The following is a 25,548-nucleotide window of genomic DNA, read 5'->3' on the forward strand; positions in this document are numbered from 1 at the left end:
CCCCCAAGCCGCTGTTTCTCTCTCTCTCTCTCTCTCTCTCTCTCTCTCTCTCTCTCTCCGCCATGAATGACAGTTTGCTCTCCCTCCTTTTCTCCCCATGCTGTGCCACCACTCCCAGCCATGCTGCCGTCGATAGTCACCCAGGCTGTCGCCGCACGTAACGATCTCTCGGTAAGGAACTCTCCTCTCTATGGCACGGGTTTAGGTCTGGAAGTGTGCTTGGGAGTGGTTTCTCTGCATGGGAGTGCTTGGTCACTTGTTTTTAACTATCTCGATGAACTTTGCAAATAAACTATATAGCACGATGACAATTTCACCGCTTGACCCTTTGTAAATATGATGAATCATTGCACCTCTCGACTCTTTGCAAATAAACGAAATTATGCCGAACTATAGTCCTAAAAATCAGATTCGTCTAAGCGGTGCTCTTATTTTTTTTACACCGATTGACGTTTGATTCTTCAATGTCTGGCGCCGTGGGGTGGCTTGGTTGTGGGGGAAAGGTTACTCTGTTTCGGTGATGCAAAACAGATTGCTTGGCCATTTGTTTTTAACTACCTCGATGAACTTTGCAAATAAACTATAGAGCACGTTGACAATTGCACCGCTTGACCTTTGTAAATATGCTGAATCATTGCACCTCTTGATTCTTTGCAAATAAACGGTTTGCAACTTTGCTAGTTCATTGCACTGCTTGAGCCTTTACAAATAAACGATTTGCTAGTTTGTAAGATGTGCCGATAATTTATGGATTGTTAAGCCGATTTTTGCGGGCTGAATGCCAATTCAGCAAGTTAAAACTTGGCTTTTATATAATTAAATAGTTAAAGAGATAACTGCAAAAAGTACCTTCAAACCCGAGGATTTAAATATTAAAATCAAACCTCGACAACTTTTTGCAGACGCGAGTACTCACAGACTGATTTTGTCTTTACCCGTAAAATAAACACAAACCTACTAGCCATGAGTTCATGACACGATTTTTTTTCCCCAACTGACTTGATTCTTATTTTCTGGCCATTTAAGATCGTGAAGGAATCAAATTCCTTTGGAAATAAACAAATGTGCAGCGCCCGAATCGAAAAACCTTGTCTACCTCGGTCCTCTATGTTTGCCTCCCTTGACGTGAGTGGATCAAACTGGGATTGGGAAAACTGCCTTCGTCCTTGTTGTGGCCCTATCTATTTTTATTGTCTTTTCCGCTACAATTCCAGTAGATGCTATTGTACAGTCATTTATGAATTGGCTTGCCTTATCACATTAAAAAATGCTACTGCTCTTGACTGGCTCTCTTCAGTATCCAACTTACTGCGTTTAGCGCACTCCACCTTCGTCTAGTAAGGAATCAACTTTGCCAAGTGTCTCTGCCACAATATAGACTCCCAACTCAGCAATGGTGGCGACATTCATTAAGTTAAAATAGTTTCTACCTTTTACTTCCTCTTCCATCTTCATGTTACCCTGCATTAATTCATATAGATTCTTGAGTACTTATTTTGTTAATCCTTGGTAAAGAAGCACACTATGCAGTATGAGGCTTGCAGATGTAGGGCACTCTACCTTGGTATTGGATTTTCAATTATGTCTTTTCTTTCCTTGGAGCTCCTCATCGGAAGCAATCATCCTAGCGAAGAGTAATGCTTGCGGCACTATCCACTTTCCTTATTCCATCAATGTTCTCACTACACTGCAAAGTTCGACCTTGACAATCCACTATGTCAATAAATTCACTAATTTGCATAAATGCCACCTGCTCTATATATAATCCATTAATGCAACCCATATTGAAACTTGCAACTTTCACTTGCTCTTCTGGAACTCAGAAAATCCTGATAATTGAATGAATTTTGCTGCACACTGCTACGTACACTAGCATATTGCCATGCAGCAAGTTCACAGATTCTCGGGTCCTTTTCCATTGTTGACCTTAAACCGTCTCTTGCTCTAGAACTTATAAGTGACTATTCCCAAAATGTTTCCAGCGTATAGAACCTTCTATTCTTCGAGGAGGTCAGAAACTGTTGAAGATAATATCATCCTGAGTTGATTTTCATAATTATCAAATCACTTTGATTTGATATTCTTAATTTTATTTTCATAATATTTAAGATATTTACCTTATTTTATCTCAAAGTAATTTTTCTATAAATAAGAATGTATGTCTTGTATTCAGAAACAATTCAGAAAGAGTCTTCTCTCTCTCGCTTTCTCTCTCGAGCAGGCGATTTTGGTGAAGTAGGTCAGTCACTTCCTATTCTTGGTTTCTTGAAGAGTAGAGAGGTGGTACGTCTGCCGCTACGGTGGTAAGGATGATGGAGGAATTAGAGGAAATTTGTGATCGATTGAACTTAAATGAGGATGAGATAAAACCGATTGAGACAAACTTATGCGATCTGGAAGAATTAAGGAGGAAGGGGGATAGAAGTTTGGTTGGGAAGATTTACTCGGATAGAACAATTGGAAAGGATATTGTACGTTCTATGATGGAAAGAATCTGGTGAGTTAGTAGGATGATGGAGTTTCAGGAGATCGGAGCAAACTGTTTTGTAATTACCTTTGCTAATCAAGGAGATCGGAAAAGAATTTTAGATGGATGCCCTTGGTTGTTCGATAACTATCTTTTTGCATTTAAGGTGTTCGATGGAAGTTCACAACCAAATATGCTTGACTTTTCAACGGAGAAATTTTGGATTCAGATGTATAACCTGCCACTGGGAGGGATGACCAGATGTATGGGAGAGTTGATTGGAAATTCAATTGGAAAAGTATGGGATGTGGATGTTCAGGAGGATAATATGGCTTGGGGACGTTGTCTTCGAGTGAAAGTCGAATGTGATCTAATGAAGAAAGTAGCAAGAGGGAGAACAATTATGTATGAGGGAAAGAGCATGTGGATCCCCTTCAAGTACGAGAAGCTTCCGAAGATTTGCTTTAAATGTGGATGTATGACACATGGAAAGCTTGGATGCCAAGGGGGAGACAATCAGGGAGAATCACAACAATTTGGCTCTTGGTTAAGAGCCCCTGCTGATAACCTCAAGAAGATTGGGAGGAAGAGCATGCATTATCAACAAGATAATGCTTCGGAACAAGCTTATGCATCAAAGGAGGGATCTGATGTGCAAGGGGCAGTGATTGTGGCTTCAAATGGACGTGGGGAGGAAATAGAGAATGTTACGAAGGCAGGGAGGGATGTGGAGGCTATGGAAAGAAGTAAGGAGTAGGGCAGTATGGGGGTGAGTAAAAATGATGGTGCTGAGCAAGTAAGTTCTCTGAAAAAATGGAACAATGATATTGTGGTTTCTTCACCAAGGAGTGGTGAGAGTCAGAAACTGGAGAATGACAGTGAAGATACATCAGGCAGTGCATAGAAGGTGGTGAATTCGAAGGTGAGTGGATGGAAGAGAAGGGCCCGTGGAAAAACAATACAAGGTGTGTCTCTTAACTTTACTTCTTCTGTTAAAAGAGGTATAGAAAGTGTTTTGGACATGGAGGGGTCGAGGAATGGGAAGGAAAAAAGGACTAGGAGGGAGGATGTTGGGGAAGGGGATAGTGTGAATGATATGGTGGCGGTGGCTGTAAAGCAGCCCCGCCAGTCGCAATGAAAATATTAAGTTGGAACTGCCGAGGGCTTGGGAACCCTCGGACAGTTCAGGACCTTAGCATTTTGGTTAAGGATAAGTCACCCAAAATTGTTTTCCTCATAGAAACAATGATAAAAAGTACAAGAATGGAGAGTCTGAAAAATAAAATAAGGATGGAGGGTTGTTTTGTAGTTGATTCTATAGGGAAGAGAGGTGGATTGGGGTTATTCTGGAAAGGGAAAGATGAGGTAGAAATAATCAACTACTCGCAATGGCATGTTAGTGCAAGAGTCTATGAAGACAATGAAGGAAGTTGGGTTTTCACGGGTTTTTATGGGCATCCAGATGCAACTAAAAGAAGGAATTCATGGGACCTGTTGGCAAGGCTAAAACCACATAATAATGAAGCCTGGTGTGTAGCTGGGGATTTTAATGAGATACTGTCTCAAGAAGAAAAAAGGGGAGGTAGCTTAAGAGCTGAGTCACAAATGGTCCAATTTAGGGAAGCTTTGGAGGTAAATGGATTATATGATGTGGGATATGTTGGAAATCCTTTCACGTGGAGTAATGGTCATTCAGATCTTACTTTCACTAAGGAGAGACTTGATAGATTTGTAGTTAATAATGGTTGGAAGTATAGATTTAAGGAGGTGAAGGTGGAAGGGTTGGTGGCAAGATGTTCAGACCATAAACCGATGCTATTAACTGTAGTAGAGGCTGGTGGTATGAGGAGAAGAAGAAGATACGTGTTTAGATTTGAGGCCAGCTGGATTAAAGAGGATGAATGTGGGAGGTTAGTTAAAGAGGCTTGGTCTCGGGGAAAATATGTTGCTGAGCCTATGAAAAAAGTGCAAAGACTGTTAGGGGTTTGTGAGGGGGTATTGGTGAGAGGTTTTAAAAAAAAAAAGAAAAAGAGAGAAACAAAAATATTGAATTGATTACTGGAAGGTTAAAAAAGATGCAAGAGGATGAAGGCCTAGATAATGTTGTAGAAATTCGAAGCTTGCAGCAAGAGGTGGGAAAGTTGTTGGAGCAGGAAGATGTGAAGTGGAGACAAAGGGCAAAGAGGAATTGGTACAGCCAAGGAGATAAGAATACTAAGTTCTTCCATGCTTGTGCCAGTCAAAGGAAGAGGAAGAACAAAATTTTTTCTGTGCTAGATTCCCAGTCAGTATTGAGAGAAGGAGTTGAAGAGGTAGCTGAAGCTTTTAGAAATCATTTTTCTGAAGTTTATAAATCTGAAGTACCTTTGAGAAATGTTATGGAGAAGTGTGTGGAGTCAATAGAGGAAAGAGTTACGGGCACAATGAGGGAAGAACTGGAAAAGTGTTTTACCAGGGAGGAATTGGATCTTGCTTTAAAACAAATGGGGCCATACAAATCCCCTGGACCAGATGGTTACAGTGCTTGTTTTTACCAATCCTTTTGGAGCATAGTAGGTGAGATGTTTGTGATGCAACTCTCAGTTTCTTAAATGGGGGAAAGCTGGAGAGAACTTTGAATTTTACCTATGTGGCTTTAATTCCAAAGATTTCAGAACCAAAGAAGGTGGGAGATTTTCGGCCAATAAGCTTATGCAATGTTTTGTACAAATTGATTGCAAAAGCAATGGCAAATAGATTGAAAAGAGTAATGCAGAATATTATTTCAAAAAATCAGAGTGCCTTTATTCCGGGTAGGCTGATTTCAGACAATACTATTGCAGCCTATGAAACTTTGCATTCAATGAAGACAAGGCTGAAAGGGAGAATAGGCAGTATGGCATTAAAATTGGATATCTCTAAAGCTTATGACAAAGTTGAATGGCCTTTCCTGAAGTGTATAATGGAGAAGCTTGGTTTTGGAGCTAGATGGGCTAATTTGATAATGGAGTGTGTATCATCAGTGTCATATGCTGTGTTAGTAAATGGAGAGCCAGGGCAAGTGATCCATCCTACGAGAGGCCTTAGACAAGGGGATCCACTATCCCCTTATTTGTTTCTACTATGTGCTGAGGGATTGAGTTCTTTAATAAATGGGGCTGAGGCAAGAGGGGAAATAAAGGGAGTAGCAGTGGCAAGGGGAGGAATGAAACTCACACACCTTCTTTTTGCAGATAATTGTATAATATTTGGAAGGGCATGTTGGGAAGAATGGCAGAAAATTAATGACATCTTGAAGTTGTATGAGGAGGCATCGGGTCAAAGCTTAAACAAGCAGAAAACTTCCATTATGTTTAGTTCAAATGGATGTAGAAAGGAGTGGGATAGAATTGTGAGAGATTTGGGAGCTAGGGTGCAGAATAATTGTGAAAAATACTTAGGTTTACCTATAATGGTAGGTAGATCAAAGTACAATACCTTTCGAGGTATAAAAGATAGAGTCTGGCTCAAGCTCAGTAATTGGAAGAACCAATTTCTTTCACCAGCAGGGAAGGAAATTCTGTTAAAAGCGGTAGTTCAAGCAATCCCAACCTATCATATGAGTGTGTTTCTGCTTCCTAAAAGATTGTGTAAGGAAATTGCTGGGTTAATGTCTAAGTTTTGGTGGGGACATAAAGAAGATGACAAGAAGATTAAGTGGATGAGTTGGGGGAAGATGGGGATGTCTAAATGTAGTGGTGGTTTGGGGTTCAGAGAGCTAGAGAGTTTTAACAAAGCTCTTCTAGCAAAACAAGTGTGGAGAGTCTTAACAAACCCAAGTTCAGTTGCTGCAAGGATTCTCAAAGACAAGTATTTCAAGAATACTAGTGTGCTGAATGCAAAATTAGGAGCCTATCCTTCTATGATATGGAGGAGCCTTAGGAGTTCTATTGAGCTCTTGAAGGGGGGGTTAGTTTGGCGAGTGGGAAATGGGAAATCAATAAAAATTTGGGGGGATAAGTGGATTCCTAGATTTTCTTCTTTCAAAGTTCAGTCTCCTTTGAAAATACTGGAACCAGAAGCAAAGGTGGAGAAGCTTATAGAAGAGGGGTGTGGGAGATGGAAGGCTGACTTGATTAAGGAAATTTTTACAGAGGAAGAGGCAGATTTAATTCTAAATACTCCCATCAGTCAAACTAATTTGGATGATAAACAAATCTGGGCTCCTTCAAAGAAAGGTTAGTACACGGTAAAATCGGCTTATCATTTTGAACTGTGCAGGAAAAGACTATTTGGTGGGGAATCCTCATACTATAATGTTGAAAATAAGGGGTGGAAGAGTATTTGGCAAATGAATACCCCGGGAGTTATTAAAATGTTTGTATGGAAAGCCATTAATAACTGTTTACCAACAAAGTGGAACCTGTATAAGAGAAGGGTTACAAAAGACCCTCTTTGCCCCATCTGTGTTAATAAAGAAGAAACAGTTTGCCATGTCTTATGGAACTGTCCAGCCGCGGTGGATGTATGGGCTGAGGTTAATAGTCCTGTTCAGAAATGGCCTACGGGTGAGACTGACTTGGGGCAGTTATGGAATAAAGTGGTAGAAAGATGTGGTGAGGATGAAGTGGTATTAATAGCTACTGTCATGCGAAATATATGGCTGAGGAGGAATTCTTTGGTTTTTGAAGATGATTTTTCCAGTCCAGGTGCTTTGTTCAATAAAGCAAAGAGCAGTATAGCAGCATACCAAGAAGCACAAGAAAAGCAAGGTATGGGAGCAGGCCATGTTCGAGTACATAGAGAGAGGGTGAGATGGAGGGCTCCTAGGGAGGGGGTGGTGAAGGTTAATTGGGATGCTGCCTATGAATTAAAAAATAAAAAGATGGGGTTAGGTGTGGTCATTCGTGATGGAGAAGGGGAAGTACTGGTCTCTCTATGTAAACCAAGCTCTTATTCAGTGTCTGCTGCTGTAGCTGAAGCTGAAGCTTTGTGGCGAGCTATGCTGCTCTGTATAGAATTGAATTTTGGGGAGGTTGTCTTTGAAGGAGATGCTTTGGGCATCATTCAAGTTGCATGCAGTACAGAGGAGATATGGGAATGGTATGGTCAGAGACTAGAGGACATCAGAGGATTATTAAAACGGAGACCCTTGTGGACAGTGATACATACATATAGAGAAGGTAACATTGTAGCTGATTTTTTAGCAAAATTTGCTCTTACTATAGATGAGGAGAAAGTATGGATAGAAGATGGTCCATGTGGATATGAAAGTTGTATTCTACAGGATAAGTCTTGTATGAAAAACATTTGATGAATATAATGGATACATGTTTTGTTTTCAAAAAAAAAAAAAAAAAAAAAGAAACAATTCAGAAAGTAATTTCCCTATAAATAGGGATGTAGCTCTCAAAGTCTCTTTTCCTCTTTCTCTTTTCTCCATCTTCTTTTATATCATATTTTATTTTTCTATCAAAAACTACTACGCCTTGGCCAAGATCGTTGTAAGTGTCAACGTCTAAACGGGTCGGTACTAAAGATTTAATAAAATATTCATTTTAGTAACAGAGTTTAAACTTTTATACATAAGAAAATAAAAAAAAAAATCAATAATCAACTAAGTCAATCTAATACCCTTAGAGAATAGGGTTGACAACAAATCAAATGGAAACTAAATATTTTATTAAAGTAAAGATAGATTAGTTATAATACTTGACTTTTCATCTTTTACATACGGAGGGTGTTTTACCCTGGAGTTTTTATTAAATGCTCAAGGGTTTCCTTCCATTTCTTGAATAATGCATATCTTTGAAGACTTGGGCCCACACATAACAAAAGTAATTAAGGACATTATGATGTTTGCGGCCAATTTCCGCGCGCGCGCAGAACACACCCATCTAAGATTATTTGTGTTAAGATGTCTTTCGTAACCACCAACTTTGAACAACACCCTAAAACTGTAAAAGGAATAAAATGGGGTGGAGGAATAAAATGGGGTGGGGGTGTGTCGGATAGCTCCAATGTCAAAGTCAGAAGACGATTTATGCGAGAGAACCGGAGAGAGAAAAGCAGCAAGTATAAACTTTTAAAACGCTAACACGAGAGACCACTGGCTCCAGAACAAAGTAACTACCCCCACCTTGTTTCCAGCATATATCACCTTTTGTTCTTGGATGTAGTTAAAAACTGTAATGCCTTGACAAAGATTGTTAGAGACAATATTATTAGAGATAGAATCTTTGATCTAATTTTATCTCAGAAGCAAACGCCAATTGTGTTGATCAATAGGTGAATTTTTTAGACTGTAGAAAATGTTGTGAAATCCCGAAAGATTTCACAAGTCGATCTAGTCTGTCAGAATAGTTGGATCCCGATCTACAATGTTAACAAAGTTGACTTCTTATTTAACTAAGTCAAAATGAATTATACCATTAGACTCAGATGAATAATTAGGGTTTTACGGTACAATAATACATTTTTCATTTTCTGGATGGCCATAGTAGTCGATAGTGCCGTTTTATTTAACTAAGACACTTAGGAGTATACTTTTGCGAAAACAAATTGCATCACTAAACAGCTCATATGATTATTTAAAATTTTATGGTGCAATAAAAAATTTCACAATTTTTTAGGTGAATTGTAACACCCAAGATAGTGCCATGTGGCAACTAGTTCAAAAAATTCTCAAATCACCATGTATAATGTCCAAATCTACTTAGAATTACTAGGATTACTTTTTGGTTGGACATATAGCACAATCCTAGACACTCATTGGAGTAGCAATAAGACGCATGTCATGAAGAGGATGAAGTGTGATGAAATGAAGGGTAAATCAAGTCATGTGATTATGTCACCTATGCAAAATACTATTTCGACCAACAAAAGCACTATTTGAAACCCTAAAGCATTGTGATCCAACACCATGCTATTAACCACTAAATTATATACTCATACACCCTTAACCACTCTTTTACATATTGGTAATGACTTTGGATCAAACAAAGTTTGATTTGGGCATGATCTAACTAAAACCCTAAATGAAAACCCATCTATACTTCAAATTGAAACCCACTTGATTAGGCCCATCTTCAGCCCATTGAAAACCACCACCTAACCAAGGCTTCTTGAGGAAATTTCTTCCTCCTCTCAAGGCCAAGGCTATGGCTGACATGCCATGCAAAGGTCACGGTGGTGACAATTTTAATGTTGGTGTGAAACTTTGAAAGTTTTGTGAATTGTTGATGCATTCTTAGGTAGATCTTGCTTTGGTGAAGTGTTAACATATTTAGACGCAAGTTAGGTAAGTTAGACTTGGATTCATAGCATGTTAATATTTTTATAAAAGTGTTTTGCATGATTTTGAAGTGTTAGAACTTGGATGACTTAAAATAGTTTCTGTTTTGGTAAAGTTGTGATTTCGGGGACATCACTCAGTTTTATGTGCTCCTAAGTGACTAGAAGAGCTCTACTGAGATAATGTTACATCTAAACTTGGGGTCACGATACACACCCATCCATAAAATCGTTTAACACAAAAACCCAAGAGTTTTACAAATCTCAATTTACATACAAAACTCGAGTCCAAGTACAAGAATATCAATGATAGCTATTAAATATAACGCAGCCAAAGAATGCAGCAGTCAATATGTGAGGAGTGAATATACAAGTTTCTTTCCTTATTCTCCTATGCACTTACGGCTTTGGGGTGGTGGTGGAAGAGGATCTTGATAAACTTTACGAGCGGCTGTCACTTACTGAGCAAGAGCAAGAAGAGATTCACATGGAAGCTAGTTTGTTGGAAGATGCAATTTCTAAATGTAGTAAGTTTTTTTATCATGAAGTTGTTTACGGATAAATACTATCATAAAGAGGTGTTTAAACAGACTATAAAGAAAGTATGGAGACCAATAAAAGGAGTGAGGTTTAGAGATTTGGATCCAATCCTCATTCTGGTGGGGTTTGAAGACACGAGGGATAAGCATCGTGTGTTGCTAGAGGCCCGTGGTCTTTTGATAAACAACTCGTGTTGATGCAAGAATTTGATGGCATGCAACAAGCTCATTGTATTCATTTCACACAAGCCGTGTTTTGGGTTAGGATCTAGGACCTTCCTCTTATGGCAAGGAACCAATATGTGGGCAATCTGGTTGGGAAGTCTTTGGGTGAGGTGGTGGAAGTTGATCTTGAGAAAGGTGAATTGGCATGGGCTAAGTTCATGCGAATATGAGTCACTATAGATGTGTCTAAACCTTTGTTACAAAGGTAGAAAATTATGATAGGCTCAGATCATTCATGTTTGGTTTGTTTTACTTATGAAAGGTTGCTTGACTTCTGTTACTGTTGCGGTTGTTTGGGACATGGACATAGGGAGTGCGGGAAGTGACTGGCTCCAAGGATGAATATACAGTTACAGGTTTCCCTTATGGTCAATGGCTACATTCTAGTTTTGCAAGAGGTTATGATATTGCTAATCGTGCTTCAAAGCAGACGTCGGAATAAACATCTTCAGCATCCCTTCATAGCCGATGAATCAAAAAAGGAAAGAATTGAATGAGACGGAATGGAAGGAAGTAACGGAAATTATGGTCAAAACTATTTTGGCAATTGATGTTAGTTTTAGAGAGAATCGCAAAGATCAATTCGAAATTTCCGCTAAAAATAATGGTGCAATGTCTATGTGAAGCGTCAATATTAGGATGGCAAATGTGGACGTCATTACTGAAGATGGGGCACCACAAAAGGAAATATGAATTGATGCTTTGATTGGTGAAGGATCTCATATACTGAGTGTGGGCCAGGAACAATTTGTTGTAAAGCAAGGTATGGGTCCAATGAATGAAAGTCCATTAGCTCAAACAAGTCCAATTGTAGATAGATGTTAGAGACATACTAAAAGGGAGTTGGAACAAAATGTGATTGGAGGAAACAATTTGGAAGGTAAACATAATAGTAGGAAAATAGCAATGCTAGAGGAGGATGAAGAGCACAACAGAAGACAAAAGAGGTGCAATAAACAATCTTGGGATAATTCAAAGAAGGAACAAGATGAGATATTGGTGGTGGCTAGTTCCTAGCTCCGCCAGACACCATGAAAACACTAAGTTGGAATTCTTGTGGGCATGGGAACCCAAGTGGAATTCATGCTCTTTGGAATCTAATTTCAAAAGAAGGTCCCGATGTTTTGTTTCTTCAAGAGACAAAACTTATGGCTAAAGCTATGGAAGCAAGAAAATATCGACTGGGTTTCTCTAATTGTCTAGTAGTAGACTATGAGGGTAGAAGTGGTGGTATTGCTTTAATGTGGAAGGATGACATCAAATTATCTGTTATTAGCTATTCAACGCACCATATTGATGCATTAATTGTTTCTAGTGACCCTAGTCCTACTAAGTGGCACATCACGGGTGTTGATGGCCATCCTGATGCTGTTTAAAGGATGGCAACTTGGAATTTGATAAGAACTTTGAGGAGAAGGTATGGTTTAGCATGGTTAGTGTTTGGAGACTTTAATGAGATTCTGGATATTACGAAAAAATGTGGGGGAAGGGATAGAAATGAAAGACAAATGAGGGAGTTCAGGAATGTGTTAAATAATTGTGATCTAAGGGACTTGGGGTACAATGGGATCCCTTATACTTGGTGCAATAAAAGAGAATTGTGAGAACCAAGAGTTGTTAGTTAGAGTAGTGCAAAATGAGCCTCATCATCAAGGTTTTCAACTTGGTGAGTAATATTCCTCTACATATTTTCTTAATAGATGTTAGATGGTTGTGTTATTATTCTAATAAAAGTATTTTCTAGAAGAAAGAAGTCAATTTGTGGTGTTTATGATTGCTCTAAGTTTCGGTTGGCATTAATGTGTTAAGCAATATTTTGAATACCGTTTAGGTGGCCGTTTCAGTTAAGACACTGAAATGAAATATTTTGGTACCTGTACCGTTTCAGGATAGTCTATATATAATAAATTAATTATATATGTATAAATTATATTTCAAAATAATATCAATGCAAATCTTAAAAAATTAAAACACATATTTATAAAACAAAATAATACTTCTAAGTTAAGAAAATAGTCTTCAAATGTGAGAATTGGAGTGAAAATTATGAAAAAATCAGAATTTTTACATTAATTATAAAAATTCTCTATTTTTGGCTAGTATTGGTACAGTTGGTACACTGAAAATCGACCGGAATTGACCAAAATGCACTGGTACTGTTGGTATTTGACCCGGTACAAAACAAATGTATTTTCTGTTCCGGTCGCTATTCTGGTATGAGAAATACAGGCCATACCAGCCGATACAACACGAAATTCAAAACATTGGTGTTAATTGTTGTTAGTTTGAGCTTAAGCTTGACAAAAGTTAGATGTTCATGACTTCAATAGTATATTCAAATCTTTGTATAAGCTTGGAAATTGAGTTGTTGTTTGGATGAAAGGTTCTTGCATTAGATTGAAGGTACTAGGGTTTATAATGCCACCTAGAGTCAATACATGTCACAATTAGTATCTTGGTGATTGAATATTATTGATTTGAGGTTGATCTCATAAATTTTGAATTTTTATGGATAATATGATGCTTAAAAAATCAGACTAGGCTTGTAAATTATTTGCTTGGTCCAGACCTATGAGGAATTAAAATATAGACATGTTATATGTTCAAAAGCATCAAGTGCATGTCTCGGGTTAGCCTTAGAGTGTATGGTTTTCTCTCTAAAGGTAATTCGGCTTATTTGTACTTGATACCCTTATGAAGTGATCTTGATAAAACAATCTAATTTTTCTAAACATAATCATCATCAAAGTACAAAGGAAGCAAGGCATATTAGATCAAGTCCCGATTTCAAGGTTTGAGGTTCAAACATGTGTTGAATGATGTTCTCTCTTAAATTTGGTCATAAGTTGCGTGAATCAAAAGGACGAACACATTTTTGAAGTTTTCTTCAAGATTTAGAGTTCAAGTACTTAATTTCGGATAAGGTGATTTCAAGTGTGACATTAGGCCCAAGTACTTTTAGTGAATGATTGAGATCAAAGGTTTTTGATGTGGCATTTTCTTTGGTTTAATGTGTGAGGAAACATATTTTGAGGTTGGGCATGGGTCTAGAATGGAGACTACACAAAGTCTATTAAGCTTGGAGAAATTTAGGGTCAGATTGCAATATTGAGAGTTTAGGACTTATGGTACAATTTCCGACATTTAAGGGGTTAAAGTGTAACTTGCTCTAGATTTTAGAAGCTTAAAACTTTGTAATCCCTTTTGTTTCGATTGAGGACTTCTCTAAGATCAGTATACTCTTATTTTAGCCCATAAAGATTATAATTTTTGTTAGCAAAGAAAAGCCTCTAACTTATTCTTGGATAATATATTTCTGTTTTTGTGTAAACTTTGCATCTATATTGTTGATATTTTTTGATGAATTGGTTACTCTAAAAATGTCACATGATATGATTGGTTTCCACCATGGTATAATTAATTCTTCATGATATGTGTGAACGACGCTTGCTAGAATTTTTGTTTAAATGACATGCTCGGAGCTTGTAAGTATTGTTATATGCCATATTAAATCATCATATGTTATGTCCATGTATATGTATTTGGATGTTCTAATTATTTCATGCCATTCACATGTTGCATTAATTGCATACTAAGTAGAAGTACATGCCATGATTGCATGAAAAGTTTACATGATTTCATAAAAAGGTTACATGTCACATGCTTTTGGGTTGTTCATTACAAGAAAAGGTTTTGTCACAATTCCAATGCTAGGATGGGGGAATATCCTAGTGGAATACAACTATCTACTTTGGAGTGATTAAATTATAGTGGTAACCCATAGGTTGATGAAACACAGTCAACAAACTTTGAATGGGTCTTTTTAAATGATTCTACAGCAGTGCCTAGCACCAGTGAGTGCTACACATTGTAAATATGGTGAAGGTGTTACGATCTGTCATATTATATTGTATGCTTTTTGTGACGGCAACTCGATCTGCCAAAAGTTATATAAAAAAAAAAACTCATGGTGAAGGTATTACGATTTGTCCTGCTTATTGTAAGCTCGTGGTGAATGCATTTTGATCTGCTTGAGCATCTCTATATATGATGTACTCACGCCTAGTCAAAGGGCAGGTAATGTGATGAGGTAACTAGCAACGAGCCCATGATTCATAGGGGTATTCGTGATGTGTCCATTTATTGTTATGCGGAATAAGTGTATAAGTGATTGAAAAAGAAAAGGTACATTGTTACCTTGTTCCAAGTTTAGTGTTTTTGGAAAGAGTATTGTTACATCCATAAAAGAATCACACAAAAATAATTTTACAAACTGATGTGGCTGCATCATCTATTAGATTTGTTTTACAATAAAAGTAACTTTACAATCTAATGAATCACATTAAGCTACGTCAGTTTATGGGATTACTTTTGTGTAATCTCGTTGTGATTAGAGATTTCCCTTTTGGAAAAGGAGTTTGGATGGAAGAAAAAATGTGTTTTGACAAAATTGCATATTCATCCTCATGCATTCATGTTCATGTTTACCTTATATATTCTTATGTTATTTCTGTGTATGTTTGTGGCATAACTTACTGATATTTCAAGGAATCTCAATGCGGTAGTGCCTACTACAACTCCCCTCTCCCCCCTCCCTGTAATGGTGGAACTTTCAACGGGGCTGGAAGTACCTAGTGAGGATAATGATCAAGGCTAAGGATGACCCCAACCTAGAGAAGAGAATAAAGCTAGTCATGATTTACTTGGAGATTATAAATATTCAGTATCAGAATTTTGAAAGAAGCTTAAATGATTTCCATTTTAGTTCAAGGCTTTTGAAGACAACAATTGTTATGTTGAGGTGTATCAAGGTGTTCAATACTCCATTATTATGATCTACAATTCAGTTTATGCCTTACTTGATAAATTTTGAATAAGGTGTAATTTAAAGTTATGAATGAAGTTGAGTTATTAATTTATTCTTGTACAACATTATATGAAATGATTTATTCTGTTGCGATTATCTCATATTACTAGAATGCATGTTAGTTGCATTGCGTATTAATCACCATGTACGGGGTATGTAACCCAGTGTTGCATGTCTCGATACTTCAATCACCACTAAATCCCAAGTGGGAGGACTGGGGATCTCACAGGTGGTTGGGCAATGGAGTGAAGCCCTAAGAGAGAGAAACACAGAGCAAGACAAAGAAGAGAGAAAGAGAGTGCGTGAGAAGGAGAAATCAGAGGGAGGGACCATAAGATTGCTCGTAATGTCATGTTCATGAGCACTAGAGAGGCACCAATAGAAGTTGCAATGAGTGAGATGCTAGATATTTTTATAACAACTCAAGAAGCTATAAGGATTTTACGTTTTTTTAACTATTATTCTTTCATTGTAAGGGAAGTTGTGAATTGGTTCATTTTGACGAGCAGTGGGAAAAGTATGTAGTGATTTCACTTCTAGTTTGTTAGTGCATTTTTCGATGAATGCATGATAGTACCAATTTACTAGCAGTATATAGATGCATACATGATAATAAAATGAAACGAATGCATCGTGACATGAATATGAATGTGCGTGACATGACTTGACAAATAGTATGACATGAATTGAACATGAACTTAGTATTTTGTTCAACATATATGTGGTCAATTCAACTGACATGAATTGAACACTAACAGGAACTGAACATGAATTTGGAATCTTGTTCAATATATATGTGGTTAATTCAACATGAACATTTGGATGCAACATAGGTCCCCTTGAGTCGTGTGCTCCTACCAGTATTGCATCACATCACAGGCATCTACGCAAACTGTAAGTACGTCATGATAACTGAACTGATTAAAAATTAATAAATATGAGGTTTTCACCACTGTCATTGGTTTCACTCTAACAACCAATTACTTAGGTCCCATTTGGAGTCTACTGATGCTACTTTGTCAACCTAAAGAATTTCACACTAATTTAAACACTCTAGCGTAGACAATGGAGTTCTAATAGGATGATATATCAAGATAAAAATAAGACTCGACTTACATGGTAATGTTTTTTGTGACATACTCTATGCATGAGACATGTCATGATGTGTAACAATGGACGTGTAACAGATGACATGGCATAACATGCTCTATACTTCAAATAATTGACATTGTATGACATAATAGAACATTTATAATAGTCATAAGTGACAAGAATGACATTTATGGACTTACCACTGTACATACAAAACTACATTAGGAGTAAGTTAGAGACTAACATATAACGATTGTTGCATAACATATGTAAACAGACGTGAACTAAAATGAGATATTCTTCTAAAACTATAATATCTCACTAAAGGTCATAAAAAAATAAAGACAAACTAACTTGGGGCTAAATTGTAAGGTTACTCCACTATATATGAGAAATTATAATTTTGCCTCTGAAATAAGGATTTTGCATTCTAACTTCTAGTCCTACCAAAATTTATATTCTTCATGTAAATTTTATCTTGAATCCAAATATGCAATCAAAATAATTTGAATGAAAAAACAACTATACAGACCATGCCTGGACCAAACCATATATAAGGCAAAAGCAAGGTTTTTGTTGCATCCAGACCTAATCAATCTCCATCTAACATGCTTAGACCAATTTTTGTAACATACAAAAATCACATCCTAGTTTTTAAAAGCATGCTAGGACATCAACATATACAAACTATAACAATCCATCTCATTATAGAAACACAATACCAAAAAATCAAGTTCCAAGTCAAATAGAACTATCTCTTGAGGTTCTAGGTCTAACATCTTCCAAACAATTCAAAAACTCCAAAAGTCCATAAATAAATCTCCTAACAAGTTTAACATTAAAAACTTAATCATAAAACATTACATAGCACAATCAATTTATACTAAAACATCAAAATCGAGTATCACAAGCTTTTGATTTTGGAATAAAATATTAGATCCTTGATTTTTATGCAGTAAAACTACAAGAAATATGATCATATACTTAACATTTAAGTTATAGCTTGTTTATAGCTTCAAACCTAGCATCACATGGCAAGAATCTTATCAAAACACAATCATCAACTCAAAAGCTTCGAGCTTGAGTTCCAATCAAACGTTTGCATGTAAAACATGTTTCCAACAAAGATTTCAACCAAGTTTCTTCAAAAACAAACTCTTAACACATAAATGAAAGCCTTAAGAAAAGCATATATGAATTTCATAGACATTGGACTAGGTTTCTAGAACCAAAAAATAGCACAACCACAAAGCAGAAACTGTTTTGTGTGTTGTAGTTTCAACTTCGAAGAAACATGTATAACTCTTTAATAAAAATGCTAACATGCTTTGTATCAACGCATAACATGTATAAAAATGTGTTACATTTTATCATATCATTATCTACCCCTAACTTTAATAAAAATTTGATCTAAACACTAGGGGTGAAAAAACAACCGGTAAGCTAGGCTGGATCGGTGGAATTGATACAGGATCGAGTTTGGTTCGGTTCGATATCGGATTCATTTTTCTCAAAACCAGTCAAAATCGGTCCCGTTCCGATTTTTCCTTTTTTAACACCGTACCGAATCGGTTCATATATATATTTTAATTTTTTATATTGTATAAAATATTTTTATATGATTTGTTATATTATATATAATTGTTATATATAATATATAATTATATATAAAATAATAATTTTGTATTATATGATAAATTACTAATTGATATAACATTAAATTTTAAGATCTTATATCACTATAGTCTATAATACAATTATAATATATATTATAATATGCTACAAGATATTATCACTATATTATTATATACTATAATATACTATATTATATATACTATATAAAATACCAAAAAAATCAGATTGAAACCAATAAAACTGGATGTATTAGTTTAGAGGTGTAAATAATGCAATTCGGTTATTCGAAACTCAAAACCGGTATATACCAGTTCGGTTTTAAAATATATCCAAAACTAGACCAAACCAAGTAAACACTATAATTTCACACCATCATCCAAATTGTTACCCAACATGACCTTTGAATGTTCAAACTCAATTTTCACAAATCAATACTCCACAAATAATTACTCAAAATATAGCAGTGAAGACTAGACTTAAATAGGAAAATCATATGAAGGAAATTTCATGAGAATATACTTAAAAAGAGTTGGAAAATGCAATGAAAAAACTACCAAGAAAATTGTCACCCGAGTTCTCTCCAAAAAAGTGAATGAAAAATGACCAAAGGGTGAAGGAAATGCATGAGGCATCCTTTATAGAGAGAAAGGGCTGACATGAGGGGCTAAATGACATCTTGATGGGGGGTTTTATAGCCTAAAGCAGTGAGCAAAACCAAGGGCTACTCAGCCCATGGTATTGGACTGCTATAGCCGAGAGGGGTGGGCAGATTTGGGTAGATTTGGGCTAACAAGTTAGCAATAGGATTTTCGAATGGGCCTCAACTTAGGGCATATATGGAGTTTGGTTTAGGGTTTCAGTTGGATTAGGCCTAAATCCGATTTTTCTAGGCCCTATGAAATTACCAAGGTATAAAGGAATTAAATTAATCACTTAAACAAAACTCTGTCATTTAGGATTTGGGACACTATTTAGAATTTTGGTTTCCTCCATGGATTTTGGGGTTTCACTAGGGTTGAAACCTTCTTTTGGTTAGCCACAAAGTGTTTGGTTGGATAGAATAGTGTTTGGCTTAGGTGGCATGATCACATGGCTTGATTTGCCTTCTATTCCCTCACATTTACATCTTATGGTTTCTCCTTGTGCCAATTGCCCTACACTAATCTCCAACTGTGGCTAGGATCTTGCCAAGTATCCAACAAATACTTGTCAAGGCTGTTTTAGACAATCCATATAGCGATTTGACAATCATCTGAATCGGGTGCCACAATGCACTATCCTGGGTGTTACTATTCACCCAAAAATTCATTTAATTAATATTGCACCATAAGATTCTAAATAATCATACAAGATTAGTGGTGCATGTAGTTTTATAAAATTTGAGTCCTAAGTGTCTTGATTAAATCAAAAGACGTTCCTGAGTATTATTCACTAGGGAAACGTGAAATGTAACGTTGCACCTTAAAATCCTAAATAATCATTTGAGACTAATGGTGCCACTTGTTTATCAAACTCATACTTCGAAGGCCTCAAATAAATAAGAAAGCACCTTTGTTACCATAGTGGGTAGGAACAAACCATACCGACAGACTAAAACTTAAGTAGTTGCTTGATTCGTGAAATCTTTCTGGGGTTTCACAAAATTCCTAAGGTCTAAAGAAATTTGTGATGACACCAGCCTCTGTTTGGGATTGAATGGTAACTGAAGTATCGGGACATATAACATAAGGTTACATACCCCTCGTACATAACAAATAAGATAAAATGCACCTATTGATCTAGTAGTATACAATATGTCGCAGCGGAAAAATTATTTTACTACATAGGTCGGGTGGTAAAGAGCACTATCATGGTACCAAAGCACAATTATCCCAAATGATTAGATTTCATAGAATCTTCCAAAAACATAATTGTTTTCAAAACAAACACCTAAAAATATGGAACCATCATTAAAAGTCATCAAAACATATCCTTTCATCTATTGTCTCCATGGTCCCTTGTCAAAATACTAACTGACTAGGCCATTCCTAATTGGCCTTATCTTTGTTCAAGATCCTCCTTAGCTCTTCGAAGAGCTGCAACAGTTCGGTGTTAAACTAGTTATCGGCTTCCAACCTATCCAAAATGGATGGCTCCAATGAGCTCTCATGGCTCTTCAGGATCTCCCTAGGTATTTGGAGAGCTGGCCTTTTGTGTTTCCCCATGATCTCGTTCTTGAGTTCTTGTTACAACTTTTATCATTCTGGGTGGGAAATGATAGTGGAAATTACCACAGTGAGATTTTAGGAAATCTTAGTAAGTAAACAAGTAATATACAATAGATATCATAAGCATACAAGAGAAAACCATAATGAATACATGGACATGCATTTTACTTATGCAACTTTCACTTTTCAAAAGATAACATATAACAGAGACCTTTTTGACCTTTTTCAAAAAAAACATCTTTTCATTTTTTTCATTTCTTGGTTCTTAAACATACATATGAGCTCGAATTCTTAATCATATAACATAGCTTATCTTGGACCTCAAGGCCTTATTCTTAATTTTAAACATATGATTAGATACCTCATGGCTCCCTTACACACCGTGTGTTCCCCGCTAATTACCGCATTAACTAACTGCCCACTTTGATCGAGGTGATTACGTCTTATTCTTAAACATACATAGTACGACAGTTTGCATTTTTGCCTTCACCGTATGGCACCCACTAGTTTTAGATGCAACCCAGCTCCGGTATCATTTCCCTTTTAGGACCCATTTGAGGTCCGTCGACTGTACTTTGTCAACTTAGGAGCTACCACTCTATTTTAATCACTCTCGAGTGGATAAAGAAGTTCCACTAGGGAATTTTCTCGTCCTAGCACTTGGGGTCGTGAAAAAACTTTTAATGACTCTTTTCCTTTTTTAAAACAATTTTACAAATCCAATGCATGTGATATGGACTATGATACCTTACACTTTGCATGAAACATGTACCCATGTATGCCAAGACTTAATGCAAATCATATATCATGTGATCAAGTGCAACCATATACATTCTGCGTTATGGATTGAAAATATTAGAACATGAGACCATGTACCTATTCAGTTAAACAAAGACATTTAACCAACAAACAAGGAACAAAGCAACTACACTCCCACATATACTGCGCATGGCAGAAACATGTAAACCCTAATATGCATGAATATTCATTTATTTTATGCACTTAGAGCTTCAAGCATACATTGATAATGCATAACTCATAGACATAACCAAAACATATCAACAATTGTAATGCACAAATATTCAATTTTTTCATGAACTTGTAATTTTCTAATGCACTTGGTTAAGCATCACTAATAAACATACAAATGACTGGTGATGCACCTAGTGATGCCAATTCTCAAGGCTAGATTCTTATCCACTAGCTATGGAAGAACATGACTGCAAGAATCGCTAACATGACTGCAGATTATGTACATATGTTTTCATTTATGAATTTAATAGAATAAGATTTGAGAAAAATTCTAACAAGAGCTTCCACGAGCTCTATTATATATCGTTTTTCATACAATGCGTTTTATCTTATAAAAGCGGATATTTTATACTTGATGCTTTTCACTAAGAAGAAAATTCTTTTAAAGTCGAGTTTCATTCTGGTCTGTCTGTTATCTAAAATAACTTATTCTTAAACTTAGGGCATCTCAATGACTTCTCTATTTTGCAAATTTATGTAAAATAACTAACAATATGTCAAAATAAGGCTTCCATTGAATTCTGTAATATCAATGTAAATACATAAGAGCTAGAGTGCTTCCGTACATTTAACATACTCATCTATGTATCATTCTTTATTATTATTATTATTATTTTATTTTTCCTAATTTTTTTTATATATAAACTTCTCAAATTTACACTTTTATTTATGAAAACATGCAAACGTTACAATATTATTAGAATATTTTATCTTAATAAAAAGAAAAATTATCATTAACAATTGTGCAAGACATGATAAAAGGGTAAAAATATCACAAAAAAATAGAATGAACGAGTTTTTTCCATTTATTTGCTTTTAAATTTTTATTGATCAATTGATATCATTTTGTCAACAATGAGATATTGAGTTCATATTATTATATGAAAAATATTGAAAAGATCGGAAAATATTACTGCAACACCCGAGTTCAGTGCCAAACGGTTTTAAAGAATTATTTTAATTTATATGTGTGAAAAATCCATTTGAGTTTTCAAATATTTTCTTTTATGGGAAACTATAGGCTTAAAATCTCTATTTTTGTGGATTATGATTTTATTTTATTTTTTTCTTTGAGTTTGATATTTAAGTTAAAAGTCTTTTATTGGCCAAGATAATTTATTTTATTTTATTTTATTTTGAACAGGTTGGTTTGTTATTTTTTTGAGAGGTCGAGTCGAGACTCAAAACTCAGGAAAAAGGCCAATTTATTAATTTCTTAAGCTACCCTAATTGTAAGCCCAAATTTTTAAGAGGAGCCCTACCCGATGACCCAAAAGCCCAAGCCCGTGAGATCAAGTAGACTCCCTGTCGTGCAATTCCCTTTGCATGCACGGCTTCACCATGTCCGTGTCCTTCGCATGCACGTTCCTTCTTTTTTTTTTTTCTCCTCTAGGGTTTCAGCCTTTTGACCTCTATTTATAGATGCACATACACTCCCTTATGATGATAGTGATACTGCTGCCAAACCTCTCCCATTGCTATCCCTGCACCCAGCACCATCACAGAACCATCCTTGCTCTTTCATGGTACCCTACACGTCGCAAACACTACACAGCAGCAACCCACGCTTTGCATGCTCTTCCCGTGTCCAAGAGCCACTGCATCTCCACCCTCCCCATGAAGAAACCTCTAGCTAGCCCAGTTTTCCTCCTTGCGTCAACCCCACCTACATGCCTTGTTTCAATAACCCAAAATAGAGCAAGTGCCCCCCCCCCCCCCCAAAAAAAAAACCCACCATGCACTATCTCTCATAATCGAACCACGAATGCAAGCCACCCACATTACAACTCCACCCTCTGACCATAGCCCAGCCACTACCTTGCACCACCACACATCAATTCCAATCACAAACAACCCAGAACAACAACTCCAATCCGTCGTGCAGCCACAACCCGAACTGAAAACTCACATGCCGAGATCTCCTCCGTACAACGGAAGCCACTAGCCACTGCCCAACCAACTTGTGACCCAGTCAAACCACCCAACTTAACCCGTGTGTCCCCTATTTTTGATTCTTGAAACAGAGAACCCACCCCACCTTCTACCAATCATTGCAACCACCTCAATCACGGGCCAACCACGCTGGAAACCACCCAAATAGCCAAAGAAACTGCCAACAATTTCCACCCCTAGTTTGTTGTTCACACGGTAACCCTTCCTCATACAACCCTGGTCATGTGACAGTGTAATGTCCCTGCAAACAAAAGAAAACATGGGTTAATATATTTTCATAGCCTTACATAGAGATGGTAGGAAGAGTTGTTTTTTTTTTTTTTTTTTTTTTTTTTTTTTGTAAAAAATTTACAATTTTGTCATCAAGTTTTTAAACCAAAGCTTGAGTATTTTTAAAGTTATATTTCAGTGGGTTGGTTTTTACATTGGGCCTAAGTCTTTTTGGTAGAAAATTATTGGATTTATTTCAGAGGGCTTGTTTCTACTTGGTTTCTTTTTATATTTTTTCAGTATGTTATGTTAAGTTATTTTAAACTTTTGGCATAACATTCTGATTTTGGGATGTTGGTTGTAGATGGTGATTTGTTTGACCTATCATGGGTGCTAATAGTGGCTTCTGTTTGAGTTGGTACTAACTGATTTGTTTCTAGTGCACCCACTTTGGAAACAAAGTGGTTTTCTAGTGGTCTTTCTTGTGTACATACTTGGGGCTTTGAGAATCATAAGGGGAAGATTCACATTCTGTTTCTGCTCGGCTAGCTACTGGAGTTTGCACAACCCTACCACAGGAGTTAAATATGGCCTCTGATGTGATATGATGTTTTGGTATGATGGTAGTCAGTTATGCTTTGCGAAGAGAATTTTGAATAAGAATATTTTTGAACTTTTGCTTTGACATTTTTTTTTCGATAACATGCTTCTGCTTCCACACTCTGAAATGAAAAGTAAAAATATTTTGTTCTACATTCTAAACTTTGTAAATACTCATGTATGCACACTAGTATATATTCTTTGCTTACTAAGTTGTTGATAACTCACCCCCTTATCTCCATAACATTTTTTAGATTATTTTGGAATAGTTTAGCTGAGGATCAGGATCAGGATTATGAAGCATGGGTAAGATGATTATTTAAGCATAGTGGATTACTCATAGAAGATTTCTGAGGATTGACCTTTTTGTTAAGAGAGTTTGTAGTATTCTGACGATTTTATATTTTGGAGTCTGTAAATATCTTGATGAAATGTGAGGTTTAAGTTACAGGAAGTAACTCTCTGACCCTTGCAGGACCAGGGCATTACATTTGGTATCAGAGATAGGTTAGAGATTCTGCAGACTTTATGGATTGAGGTTTTGGAAAAATTGAGGTTTTAGATTTGATTGTTTTATACTATAGGCTATATAGGACATGAGTTGGATATGATTTAAGGTTTAGATTTTGAAGTGACTATAAGTTTGATTGAAGGTTTGAGGTTCTGCAGACTATAATATTTGAGGTTTGGATATGTGTGGACTTCAAGAAATAATTTTCAAATTTGAGATGTTGACATTTGTGGACTGTAAGAGATGTTCATATTTTTATTTAAGGTTCTAGAATCTAGTAGGCTTTGGGAATATGTTCTAGGAAATGTGAGGTTTTATATTTTGTGGATTTTAAGAATTGATCTCATGACATTTGAGGTTTTGTAGACTCTAATATATGAGGTGTTGGATATCTGTGGGTTTAGGAGGTGACATTCGATTTGAGATTTAGAAACTTGAGGACTAAGAAATGATTATGTGAAAATTTAAGGTTTAGATTTTGGGTTGAATTCATGAAATGAATTTTGGTTAGGAACTGGAGGTTTAGACTTGTAACATTGATGTTTGGAAGCTTCAAACTTGTTGTGGATTTTGTGAATTTAAATCTGGTGAAATAAAGATGTTTGGACTCGTTAAATTTGGAGATTAGTTCTTTTAAGATGTATTTGATTGTTATACAATGAGTTTAGGAATACAAGTTGATAAGTAGAATGAGTGCGTAGCGGAAACGTGATTTAGGTGACATGGTAGTTTGAGATTTTATTTCACTATTTGTATGAGGTTCATGGATTATGTGGAGAGTTTAGAATTATTATTAGGTTTTTAATTGTATTGTTGAGGTTTATACTTTAGACTTGATTTGGATCTTCGAAGTATGATGTAATGTGTGCCAATATGTATGAAGGTTTAACTATTCGAGTATTGATTTTAGGTGCAACAAATTTAGAGGATGAAATTTTAAGGGGAGAGAATGTAACACT

The 25,548-nt window shown here is 36.2% G+C and overlaps 1 protein-coding gene across 1 annotated transcript; it reads left to right on the forward strand.

Annotated features, from left to right (window-relative positions):
- Window positions 1-5,192: 5,192 nt before the first annotated feature.
- LOC122313374 lies at window positions 5,193-10,924 on the forward strand. The gene is made up of 4 exons (XM_043128348.1): window positions 5,193-6,091; window positions 6,200-6,663; window positions 6,817-7,664; window positions 10,793-10,924. Exons 1-4 carry the CDS (start codon window positions 5,193-5,195, stop codon window positions 10,922-10,924), a joined length of 2,343 nt encoding a protein of 780 aa, XP_042984282.1.
- The last annotated feature ends 14,624 nt before the right edge of the window (window positions 10,925-25,548 follow it).

Source organism: Carya illinoinensis, chromosome 1 (genome assembly GCF_018687715.1).
Source record: "Carya illinoinensis cultivar Pawnee chromosome 1, C.illinoinensisPawnee_v1, whole genome shotgun sequence".
Taxonomy (NCBI): domain Eukaryota; kingdom Viridiplantae; phylum Streptophyta; class Magnoliopsida; order Fagales; family Juglandaceae; genus Carya; species Carya illinoinensis.

Excerpts from the sequence above, each read along its gene's own strand:
- LOC122313374 (XM_043128348.1), top strand. The coding sequence starts at position 5,193 with ATGGCAAATAGATTGAAAAGAGTAATGCAGAATATTATTTCAAAAAAT. Across the intron at positions 6,664-6,816 it reads CTGGGCTCCTTCAAAGAAAG|CCATTAATAACTGTTTACCA; the intron begins GTTAGTACACGG and ends TTGTATGGAAAG. Across the intron at positions 7,665-10,792 it reads TTACTATAGATGAGGAGAAA|GGAGTGCGGGAAGTGACTGG; the intron begins GTATGGATAGAA and ends ACATGGACATAG.